Genomic DNA, 13129 nt, shown 5'->3' on the forward strand with positions numbered 1-13129 from the left:
AGTGAGTGACCGTCTCGGAGGAGGGGGTATTTGTGATATGGGCGACAGATGTTGCCGACGGGTGGGCTGATTACCGTAGCAATGATGCTACACAAATGGACCACGGGAGAGAATTTTGATTGTAAAATTTTGTAAATGGGTACATTTTTTTGGAATGGCTGGAATCGCGATTAACATTAATCGGGAGGAATTACTGAATCCACAGACCAGACAAAAATGATTTTTTTCGAGGGGGAGAATGCAAGATTATTTTCAAACATTTTCCCAACTTCGGAGGCATTAAGTTTCTTTCAATATTCTCAATTATGGAATACGGGAGACAGACATATTCAATATTTAAGAGTAAATAGACCATTGAAATTACGGCAACACAGCATTTCTCAACAACCGTGAGGTTAGATAGCGGTAATAAAATTGTCTAGTTACCTCATGAAAAATGTGATTTTATAAACTGCGAATTTTTACACAAGATTATTGAATCCATAAGCCAAGATTTCGCACAAAAATTGCATACATAATTACAAGGGGAAAACTTAAAAATTATTTACAAATACATTTTTCAATTACCAAGAGTCATTAGTATTTTATTCACACAACTTTTACTTAACCATTCATTAGACATAAACATTACATTATGAATAAAACACAAGTGGTAATAGATCTTGGCGCCTACATCAATTTTGAATTGATATGAAATGAGTACCTCCATCAAAATTTCTCTTGACGATTGCCAACGACGGAAAAGGACACATTCCAATAAACTGTCGAACATCAACCGAGGTTTCCCATGTTTTACGAAAATGCCAATGGTTCCCGGGAGATGTAAGCTAACTTTTCTTAGTTAAATATATGTAATTCATCCCTTTATTTAAGTAAATGAAAGGTCGTAGCACTTTTCCACAAGAATTTTTAATTCGTACAACGCGTTTCAGCTCACTGAGCCATCATCTGGTACAAGACGCTTGAACACATGTGAAGATCCCTTTTATACCCTTGAGAGAGGAGAGTATTGGAGAAGGAGAGGATTTGACATCTTTGAGGATGGGGGGGGGGGGGGTGGGAGCGGGTGTACAGAGTATAGACAATGGGGAAAGATACAACTACGGGATGTGGAGAACCCACGTTGGAGGGAGGGTTCTGGTCATAACTGTAAAATGACGACACGTGCGGAAGACCATAGCAAAACAGGAGGAGGGGGTGTTGAGAAGAGTGAAAAAAAGGGGGGCTTAGGGTAAAAAGAGGCCGCGTGTCTTTCCCAATAAAAATGTGAGTTACATCGGATTACTTGCATTTCGTAGCCCTGCAACAACTCGTTGAGGATTTTCACTGAGATTTTGAGGCTCAATGAGCTCAATTTTTTTCACCACCAACATCAAAATGACCACGCTCGCAAGCAGTCTTGATCCAACTCGCGCTACGAGTTAGGGAGACATAGGGACTTGGTCTCCACCGAAAATCATAACTGGTTTCGATTTCTTATCAAACAAGACGTCACTCGAAGAAATGAAGAGACGCTTAACCCATATCCACACAGCAAATAAGTCCTTTCGTCTTCTTCAGTAGAGAGGAAAACCCTAGATACGATTTATACCCTGAATAAAAGGTCGAGGAACCAAACACCCAACAGATTCGAGTACCCAAGACCATCCATTTCGGCACCGATCATAGGGCTGAGGTTTTCCAATGCCCCAATACTATCCTCCTCGATCGCGCCGTAAAACCCGTAGCCAATCGAAACTGCGGAGGAGAGGGCAGCAACGATCGTTGGGTAAGGCAGGGGATTTGGGGGATCTGATTTATTTTATCAAACTTTATTTGCCAATGAAAACTTTCACAAAACAGTCGAGTTAATAGGGCATACTTGTGGCTGGAAAAAGTTTTCAATAGTCAAATTATTTCAGGAATGGAATGGCACGAAAATGGAGAAGAACGATTTTTACTTGGACGTTTCAATGGAAAATAATATTTGCGAACTGTTAAGTATGGCGCGTTCAAGAGTCTCTACAGAATGGCCTCTCGTCTGGTTCTGTTAGAAATGGAAGGAAAAAGTTCCCGAGGCCAGATCCGCTAGATGAGAAACGCTGAGCGAGGGAGGTGACCCATGACGGTTGTGCGATATTTCATTTACAAAATCGATGAATTGATTTATCAATCGATCAATGCAGAGACCACGTTGAATTAATTTATAATGCTTCAAAACAATCATAAAAGAGTACGAGACCATGAAAAACATAGCGATTCACGAGAATATTGCATAAATCCTGAAAAATGGCTATTCGCAAAACAAAAATACACATTTTGATCGTAAATAGTAATCCATTAGGGAGGTATGAACTGGATAAATTACAATTTATCACTTCATTTATGAAAATGCTGCCCATATTTAAAATCTTTTTCTATCGCAGTAATTGTACAAAAATACATATATACAGGTTCAGAGAACATAATTTAAAAGTGAAAAACATGAAATGAGGATAAAGGACAATTTGGTAAGTATAAGGGAACTTTATATGATCTCCCGACAAAAATGCACAAGTTAATTTATTATAATGGCAACTGGCTACATGGAGAACGGATAATATAATCTAGCATCACCGTCACGGTAGATTGCAATAACAAAGGCCTATTAAAATTTTATCGAATAATCTTACATCGCACAGCTTAGGCGAATCTTTAAATTATTATAGCAATATATGTGACGAATCGTATTAAATTAACTAATTATTGTAGCTTATATTATGATTAAAAAAATATAAGGACCGATCTAACACAACTTCAGATAATTTTGACAACTATCATCCAATTTAACATCACTACCTATTACAAAGTTCAAATACATCACTGCGGCATCGATGCCTAGACATATCGCACAACCGCTATGGGCGATTCGTAAGAGAGAATGAGTGAATAGGAAAGAGAAAAACGGGGACGCGGGAGAGAGGATGGGCTAGGATGGCGAGACGGGGAAACGGAGGGAAAGAGATACCGGTTGAGGATCCACGAGGATGCGGCAGCGGAGCAGGATGCCAAGGAAAACGGATATGAGGAGACGCAGGCGGAACGGTGAATGGAACCCGCCATGATAAATACCACGAAGGGCAGACGCCAAAGAAATAGGATGTTTTCAAGGCAATTAATCTCGCAAATGACCATTTGAGCGACCACTCGCGTGCCGTTCTAACCTTGCAAAAATTTGAAACTTTGAACTCCTCCATGCAAAATGTAGGCGCATAAAAGATATGAATCGCAAGACACAGGTGATCAAAGACGATCTCCTCATTTTGAGAATTTCAAACTTCTACAGGTGGGTAAAACGGTAGTAAAACGGAACTGGGCCCAGAATAAATTATCTTACATAAACGATAAGAGAAGTAACCACAAATTGAAAAAAAAACATACACGAAGGCCTATGCAGGGGACTCTACGAATTTGAGGCCGGGTAAACTTCAGATTAAGAATTACAAGTATGGAGAGGATATTATTCAAAGAGAAAAATAAGATGACAAGAAAGAGGTTGAAGGAAGTATTTAGGAAATTGAGGGCGTTTAAATACAAAGTAGATGGAGGCATATTAGATAAGCTGATGAGGAGTAGGAAGTAAGTTGGTTCTTTGGACAAGATTCCAAGATAACTTCACAGGATGAATTTCAAGATGATGAACAATACCGTATAAATAGACAATAATTAGCAACCTTGAAAAAATAGAATTGAGAATATGACGACTTCAAAGATGTGGTAGATAATCCTGCTTCTAAAAAGAACTACATCAACCAATAGACATTGATAGCTATAATAAACAAACTACGGCCATGGCTAGCGGTATCACAGATCGCTAATACTCATGGCTAATAGCATTTTAGTGCAACAGTATGCCATTTCATTGACTCTTTCACCCTATTATAATACAACTCTCAGCAAATAACAAAGTAAGCATGAGTAAAAACGAATTACTATACACAGAGCATCATTTGAAATTATTATTTGATGGTCAATCAAATGGTCATTGACAAAATTATTCACCACGTCAAATTGACGGTTTCGGGAAAGACGTAAGACATAAATGGAAACCAAAGAACGGCAGGGCTATTTTTCATCCGATCAACCCAGGCGATTGAGGCGATTTGTGGGGAACAATCTGAGAGAGTCAAGGTAACCACTTGCCTTAGCGAGGAAAGCGGGAGAAACAAAGGGGAATGAACAAATTGAATAATAGATGCGAATAAAATGGCGAAATAGATAATGAAATTGGTTTGAGGATCCATATCCAGTGAACAATGGAAAGGGGGCAAAAAAAAAGAGTGAACGAAATTACGAATCGAGTCAAGCTGAAGGAATATTTTTCCTTCACTATTTAAGAGAAAACCCATTAACCCTTTATGTCAAGCTTTGAAATCGCGAATATAGAATGGATATCATGAATATTCATGCTAATCATCGTCGTAACAGAATCAGAACGCCACATTGGGGAGAATATCAAATCATGTTTCACACAGAAATGACTGTTTATTGATTGGGAAATTGATGGAAATTTTATTTAGTCTTGGAAGCGGAATTTGATTCCACAAGAAACAATGTATGGAGAAGAAGTAAAAACCCAAGAGCTGGAAGCAACGCTTCAGCTTACTAACTCCAAACATTAAATTCACGAACAACTCCGATTGCTTAATTTCATTGGAACACGAAAAGGTGAGTGTGCTCGACCGATACTAGCTATTCCGTTCAAAACAGATCACCTACAAACCAAATTGCGATTACAAGTGCGACCACATTGATGTTGAAAATCATAGATGGTAGACTCTAATATAAAAAACATACACACATGAGTCAATGGTGGCCTAAGAGGGAAACTGTTTTGATGGGCTCTCCAGCGATCAAATGGAATTCTGAAGGAACTTCTTATTGCATTCAATCAACATCATTATGATAACTAGACCATGTTTATTTTTCATTTCAAAGAGTCCCACATAATACCCTTTCATTCAAATCAGATCGAAAATGAAAGACGACGACATTGATGCAGAAGAAAATAATAATATCGAGAAATTAAAATGGAATTAACATTAAACAAAGTAGACTTGAGTGATAGGAAATAATCGTCAACACCCTCAAATGACTTCACAATAAAAATCAATCCTAAACCAACAAATTACTTGAGAACAACATAGGGAACGTTATCATACCAATTTAACCCCGAGTGCAACAAAATAAACATTTTTCGTATAAACTCCACGATGCATGAATCATTACCAATATTAGCGAAGGTTGAATATGCGAATTAATTTCCGATAGCAATTTTAATAGCTTTATCAGGGGCACAATATAAAAAAAAAACGAAAAAAAGGACGTTCGACCTATAAACTCGAGGATACCAGTATTAAAAATTTCAACTTTACTATACCTAAAATTGTGAAACAAATGATAAGTCGTTAAGAAAAAGTCAATTGGACATTGAAAGTAAAGGTTCAAGACTAATAAGACTAAATATCAAACTATTACTTGATATTTAGAAGCAAAGAGTTCATTCAAGATATCATTTGAGATTATCATGACGACATCCCTAAACCATGTAGTCTGGCAAATTGAAGGCAGATAGTTAACTCAATTATTGGGTGGAATTTTTTTTAGCATGGGAATATGTATTGAATATAAATATATTTAAAATCGTTAACTGCAAAAGACACTCACCCTACCGCCCAGGAATCTCGCCTCCAGCAATTCCTGTTTGCGAGGGTCGAGAGTTTGGAAGTTCTCCATTTTGATTCCAGCGACTGCTCCTGTAAAGACAAATAATTGCAAGGTTAGTACGAAGAATAGAGAAATATTATTTTTTCTTTTGAAATTAAATGTAAGAATACCGACGTACAGTAAATGAAAAGTAAGATATAACTGGCGCATGGAACCATCGACGATTATTTTGAACCCTCAATGAAGGCAGGTAAAAATTTAAAACGCGAGAATTCAAAGGAGGTACGCGCAAACAAATGACTGAAGAAGAATGATAGGGGCTCACTATAGGGAAGACAGTGGTCCATCAGAAATAATAAACAGGGAAGGTATAAAACAGAATTCAAACTGCGAAAACGATGGATAACTTGTCGAGACTTGAAACCAATAATTCAAGGAAACGCAAGATGGTAATCGGTTTATTTTCCAGCTACCCGCTATGTGCAAGAACACCAAAGGAAGTACGACTCAATGAAAGGGGCTTTTAACTTTAACGACAGCGGTGTTATTGACGGAATATTCCATAGTAATGTCTCATACAACTGCATAGTAAGAAAATCTGAAACACAAATTCCCTGCCAACTAGAAGTTTCGTTATCGCATACACTATATGGGTCAATGACGAAACATTAAGGCACTCGTAGAAGATTCAAGTCGCGACAAAACCAGCAATGATAAGTTAATAATGGTTTATTTCCATTCATATTATTTTCAGCTCCTTAAATACCCAAACTTTTATTGGGATTCCTATATCATAAGATCCAATTAAGGCACAAAGTTCAAACAAAATTCTATCACTCAATAACAATAAAATCAAGAAAAATTTAAAATGGCTACTTATAACACGTTTTTGAAAAGTGGTAATTCAGAAGACATTATGAAGCCCAGGTTGATGGGTGCCAATGGAGTTTTCTACCAGGACACTGTTTTCCTTGTTTGAAATTCTCCGCTCCATATCACTCTAGCACCTCTTATCACCCGATGACGACACTTCCGAGAAAGAGACGATCATTCTTAAAGTTTCCTTCAGTCTAAATTCTTCGGTCACGCAGTGCATCTCTATTTTATTCCCTAAAGATAATTTTGATACAAATATAAACGGCAAGAATTTTAGGCTCATTTCCGGTTCGGAGACATTGTTCGCGAGACAAAAAAGGCTAAATTTGATTCCAAACAGGAATGGCTTCAAGATTCACACGAACAAAGACTTTCATCAAGTAATATCTTTACGCGATTACTTGGCGAAACAAGGGGGTCGAGAAACAACTTCGTGAAGTTCATTTTCTCACCAACTGTTCACAGGTGTAGAGAAAACTCTCCTACCGTAGAAATAGTCTTTGACCAGTAAAAAATATATCATTAAATACTTCGAAGAGTTTGCAGAACTTCCAACACATACCGGAGTCTAAAAAACCAGGGACACCAAAGCTATACGCCATAAAACTTAACCGTGATGTCAAAGAAAGTGATAACATTTTATTTTCCGAAAGAAGTACTGACGACCACACGCCTGGGATGTTTTATCCAGAACGGAGAGAAATAAATCGCAGAAAATTCATTGGAATTGGATGAAACAAGGCTTTCAAGATTACCATTTACTTGGTCTCTTTCACACAGTCGTCATTTCGCAGCTAGGTACTGATTAAGTTGGAAGCTTAGAAGAAGTTACTCGTTCCAATCAATTGATCCCTTATCTCTCACTTTCCCTGTTCTTTCTAGCGGACCTAAGGCTACGAATCTGACGGTAACTGCCAATAATCTCTCTCTTCGAACGTAGATAATGGATTTAGTCAACGTAGTACCCGGTGAGGTGTAGCAAATATGCCATTATCAGTTAGCAGCACAAGCGATATGGAACCAAAAGGAATACATTATGTGATACCATACTCGTCACAGCACAGGATTACAGAATATTCAACGATAAAATACACAGGAAATTGAATCAATAATCCTAGGCAACATTTAATATCATCGATTACTCAATTAATTCCTAGTAAGTTAGGTATGTAGTTCAGAAAGACACTTGGGCCCAAGACCACGAGTCAAATCATCCCACCGAATAACTTTTTCACGTTACTTTTACTAACAGGAATATTTCACGAGGAATACAGAGCAAATATCATCACACTAATCTTATCAACGAGCATAATAAAGCACGTAATCGGAGACAGTTAAGCAGTTCCTAATTCACTTCATCTTATAATACATATCACCGAAAAGAGATAAAAGCTACGCAACAAATAAAATATATTTTTAAACCGTGGCAATTATCCTCCTTTTCAAACAAATAGCATAAAAACTACCTCGAAGGGGAACGCCAAGTTAGGAAAGTATGATTAAATGCTGATCTCTATTGGCAGAGACGCTTGATGAAAATTAATCATTCCTTCTGAGCTTCGAAATATTAGTTGGCGTTGCGTGACAGCTTCAAAATATCTTACATTCCTCAATAAATTTATTATGAATTCTCTTGAAGACAAAGTTAAACAGCTTAAACGGCTGAAAATTTCATTGCCTATTAATTTACAGTTTTTCACGGCAAAGTAGCGATACCGCAATATACGTGCACAAGGGTTGAAATATATAAATACCCTCATTTACAGCAAAAGACTATCTATTTTCACACCCACATTCATAAAATGTTAAATTTAGAGGGAGAATCGTATACATAAATTCAACCGATTCAAGCGTGATGTAGTGGAAGTTCGACATACTGAAATAAAAGGTGGATGCACTTTTCCATCCATCAAAAATATACGGTAAAATTACAAATATTTTCATCCCACAGGACATTTCGATAGGAACCATCGGCCTGCAAAGATAAGGTTGCCTACCCTGGGTATAAAGATGTGAATCCTAGCTCAAGAACAGAGGGATGAGAACAGTGCTACGGAATGCACAGTGGAGCAAACAGCAGTTCCAGTGCATTTCGATGGAGGGAGGAAAGAAGCGCACGGTCGCCATATTCTGAGGTGGCCCCGATGAACATAGACGCTGGTTGCGCGCCGACGTTAAGTAAGAGGCGCACATGCACTCGACGGCCAACCCCCGTCCCCCCCCGGGGAGCGTTTTCATCTTTTCAAGTCGAGAGCACTGGCAACGCAGTTCCGCTATTGATCTCTTGACGCACACCCCTAAGTGCATCGCAGGAGAGGGAGCCAACAAAAAAAGAGAAAATAGCGCGGAGAGGAAAAAATATCATTCTTAAAACTTCCGACTTACAACGAATTCCACGGATACCACACAGGACGAAATGAACTCTCCCGGATGATGGCGGCTAAAGGCCTCGTGGAGGACTACTGCAGGATAGGCCCAACCGAAAGCGGTCGATATAAGACGTGGGAGAGAAAATAATGCAACCGAAAAGGAAAAGAAGAGCGAGAAAATCTCATTCTGAAACCATCCGACTCACGAATGTCACTGCGGCTGCAATGAACTCGCCCGAATGATGATGGCGAAAGAGTTATTAAAAGAAATATCTCAAGCGCCACTGAAAGCCGTCAGCATAGGTTACGAGATTTCAAAATATAACAAAAAAAAATTTCACAGGCAGGAAACAGCGCCTAATTTCCCAACCCTAAAATATGTGAAACCCTTAATAACTCCGGATGATGATGGGAAATACCACAGTGGAGAACGAAGGACAAGGTCAAGTAGAAAACGAAAATTGGAACAAGGGAGGAAAAAACTGCAAAGGAGTTAAAGGATCGCAGGGGAAAATAATATATTCATAAATTTCGAGTTTGAGAACCGCGAATAGCCCAGCCATTATGAACTTTCCAGTTGACGATAGATCCTCAGTTTCCGCGGAAGACGAAGAACTATCACAGGCCCAACTGAAATAAGTTTCGATTCAATTTATTTAGCATTACATATATCCTACAGGTTAAGGGATATTAGAATTGATGTATTGCCCGTTGACGGACGAAAAATTGTACGAAAATGCAGGAAGAAAAATACTATTTACTTCCGACTGACGACCACTATTCCCTTAACTCTTTACGGAAAAGAGACACTATAATTGTAAAGGTCATTCTAAAGAATGAATTTACATCTGAAAAATAAAGATTTATAACAAAGGAGTAAAACAATAAACATTCAAAAATAAGAATGACGGCGATAAAAATCATTACCATAAGTCAATTAATCTTGAATTGCCTAGACACGATTGGATGGGCTAATCTATTAAAGTTGATTTATTTAACTTCACCTCCTTAATCAGCTGATCTACATATTCTCATACATGGCCTTCGAACTCGAGAAATTCTCTTCCATTCGTCGACTGGCCCGCATCGGACGGTCATCATCAAACCACCATGTCCCATGAGGTGGTCGGTTAGGATGACTTAATCATCTTCTCAGGTTTTCATCATCATCAATAGTCGACAGTAAAAAGATTATTCTGACGCTCTCCACCTAGTTCACCAATCGGCTAATATTTTACCACTCACAAAATTCTTCCGTTTTACATCCATCATCCCATCCTAGCCTTCCTTCGCCGTTCTTCTCTTCCAATTGTTGTTCAATGATTTTTTGCATCGGAGATCAATGTCTCCTAATGTGACCGATTAATTTTTCCAGTATTTTTCGTTAAGTTTCCAAAGGAATCGATTTAATATGCGCCATAGTCTCACAACTCTCATACCCCGGCTATCTGGCTTCTTCCTCGGGATTTATCATTCGCAAAACCACTCCGAGTGAAATGAACTCTCCCGGCAGATGATAGGACCGTGGAGGACCAAGGCGTGGGCCCAGCCGAATACGGTCGATATAGTGCACGGGAGTAATATGAATGCTGAGAGCACGCGGCTAGCTTCCGGATAGATCCTTGCCTCGGTACCTGCCCCCGTCCCCATTCGGGGCGAAGGGCATGCGGGGAGGGCGCGGAACGGCGAAGTGGTGACGGCGTGCTGCGAGGGGCGCGGAGGGGCTGTGGTCGGAGGCGCTGGTCCGCGAGATATTGCGATCCATCGATTGCGATACCTGCCGCACAATGGGACATAGGCAGTGCGAGGTCGAAAGGAAGCGTCGCACTTCGCGATATATCGAAGGGTGGAGAAATTGCATCGCAGCCATCAAAACTAAGACACGGAGTTCGTACAATATCAAGAGACTGATTGGGATATTATGCAATCTCAGATTTTATATAAACAAAATCGATCTTCGGCTTCTACGCACGCGACCAAGATTGGAATACCTAATTCCGAGATCAAGTGATGGGCGATTGATTAACTACGACAATTGCATTTGATTTTATGCCATTTATTTCGACTGGAAATTTAATTTGGATTGCATTCTCACAACCGAAGAGTTTCAAGATATATCAAGTGTCAAATCTATGCATAAGCAAATCATTTGTTAACTTTTCTATTTCTTATAACAATTTTGAAGTTGCGTTGCATTGACCTCAGCTTCTGATTCCTACTGCCACTATCAAGCGCTGCATTCATGTACTCGGAGATGATAAGTAGGGCAGAGGTGGCGGTATTCGATATCCGAGAATCTAAGCTACATCATCTCCAAGATCCTCGAAAAGTGAGCGATCGTACTAGACGAATGTTACGTCGTAGAAATCTAGATACACATTTAATATCACATACTCCTAAACGTGCATGAATGCACTAAAATGCATGAAATCGAAGGATTTAAGGAAATAAACTATATGCATAATGTTACTAGCATTTTCCCTTAATTGTATGTCAAATGGATGTAGAGCACTAAAATATTAACCTGCAAGCAATTGCATTAAAACATTTGCGCCGAAAATTACTCGAAATATTAGACGGAAGCCTTCCAACACTATAACTTGTGTTCTGGCAGTAAAAGGCAGAGATATTTTTGAATACATGAAATTGACCTTTCCATTTGAATAAATTGTTTTGAGAAATACGAATTTTTCACCTGATATTTAAATACCTACCAGGTAGAAAAACAATAATACTTAATAAGTCCTTCCGTGCATAACTCTCGCTAGGAAATTCAACGACGCTAAAAATAACACCGCACCAGGAATTTCGCACGGCTCATTTGAATATCGCAGTGTCGTTTGGCCTGAGAGGACGACTTAACATAAGGGATATCGAGGCTAAAGCCACCGTAGCCATGGCTGGCAAAAGGGTAGGTGGTCCGGGGTGGTAAAGGGGTGTGTGGGGTGGCAGGGGGAGTGTCAGGGGGTCCGCCCGCTGCACACCACCCCCTCCACCCTCCCTCTTCACTCTCTCGGCCCCATCACACGGGCGCCAAAGTCGACAACTCTCCCCCGCCCCCCTCCCCCAAACCCACCCACACTACACCGATTATTGATTCCGTTCGTCTTAGAAAATACGCCCCCGCACCCCCACCCCCTTGCATCCAACCCTACTCTCTCACGTGGCGCCGACCAAGGCAGCCGCCCCCACACACACAACCGCGGACGTCCACGAAAGTGAAGAGAGAGGGCCCTCGTGAGATATATAGGCCGCGGGGATGCGACGACGCTCATACACATCGATTCCGAAGTAAAAAGGCAACGGTTAAAGGAATCGATACGATTGGAGTTTTAGGGTATCAGTCCCAAAACTTTAGTTTAGTCTGATAAAAGACATGGTATAATAAGTTATTTCCGCAGAGCAGATGTTGGATATTTCTTTCCATTACCCGGGTTCTCCACGTGAGTCTTGTCCACAATGCAATGATTAAATGCGGCGACGTTTAAAGATATCGATCTCAAATATTAAAGGCCACGGGTATAGAATCGATGTAAGTTCGAGGCAAGCAGTAGCAGTCGGAATATTCGAGCACAGTTTAATAAAATGCTATGTAAAATTAAGCTGTTTTTTTTCGTTGATTTTTTTGTGTTCTCTCAATTTGCCATATTCTTGCTGTGTGCTTCGTCTACAATAGCCAAACTGTAGCGATTTATTATTGATTCCGTTCATCTTAGAAAATACACCCCTGCACCCTTCATGAGGCATCCAGGAAAGTGAAAAGAGGACATGTGATATATGTAGGTCGTGGAGATGCGACGACGCTGAAAAACATCAATTCCGAAGTAAAAAGACAACGGGTAAAGGAATCAATACCACTTCGAGATTTAGGGTATCAGCCCGAAAACTTGAGCATGGCTTGATAAGAGACTTAGCGAAATCCATTTGGCCATTTCCTTTGCGGAGATGTTGGTTGGTTCTATCAGTCTTCAGCGGTTCTGGCCGTGAGTTTCCGTTGAGAACAATAGCCACATCACACCGATTACATGCGGCGACTCTGAAATATATCTATCTCGAATAGCACAATGCCACGGGTAAAGGAATCGACCGAGTCAGAGATATAGATAGAGCAGGAGTCCAAAAACTTGAGAATGACTTGATAAAATACAATGGTAAAATAAGTTTTAATTCCGCAGGGGAGGTGTTGTTTTGTTCTGTTC

At 39.7% G+C, this 13129-nt stretch overlaps 1 protein-coding gene across 1 annotated transcript in view; it reads right to left on the reverse strand.

Annotated features, from left to right (window-relative positions):
* The window catches only part of LOC124158786 (serine/threonine-protein kinase tousled-like 2), a 169969-nt gene that overhangs the window by 52297 nt on the left and 104543 nt on the right, over positions 1-13129 (reverse strand). Inside the window, exon 3 of the mRNA XM_046534103.1 lies at positions 5686-5774. Coding sequence (XP_046390059.1) covers positions 5686-5774 — 89 coding nt within the window. The remainder of the gene's footprint in view (positions 1-5685; positions 5775-13129) is intronic.

The sequence above is a fragment of the Ischnura elegans genome, chromosome 5 (genome assembly GCF_921293095.1).
Source record: "Ischnura elegans chromosome 5, ioIscEleg1.1, whole genome shotgun sequence".
NCBI lineage: Eukaryota > Metazoa > Arthropoda > Insecta > Odonata > Coenagrionidae > Ischnura > Ischnura elegans.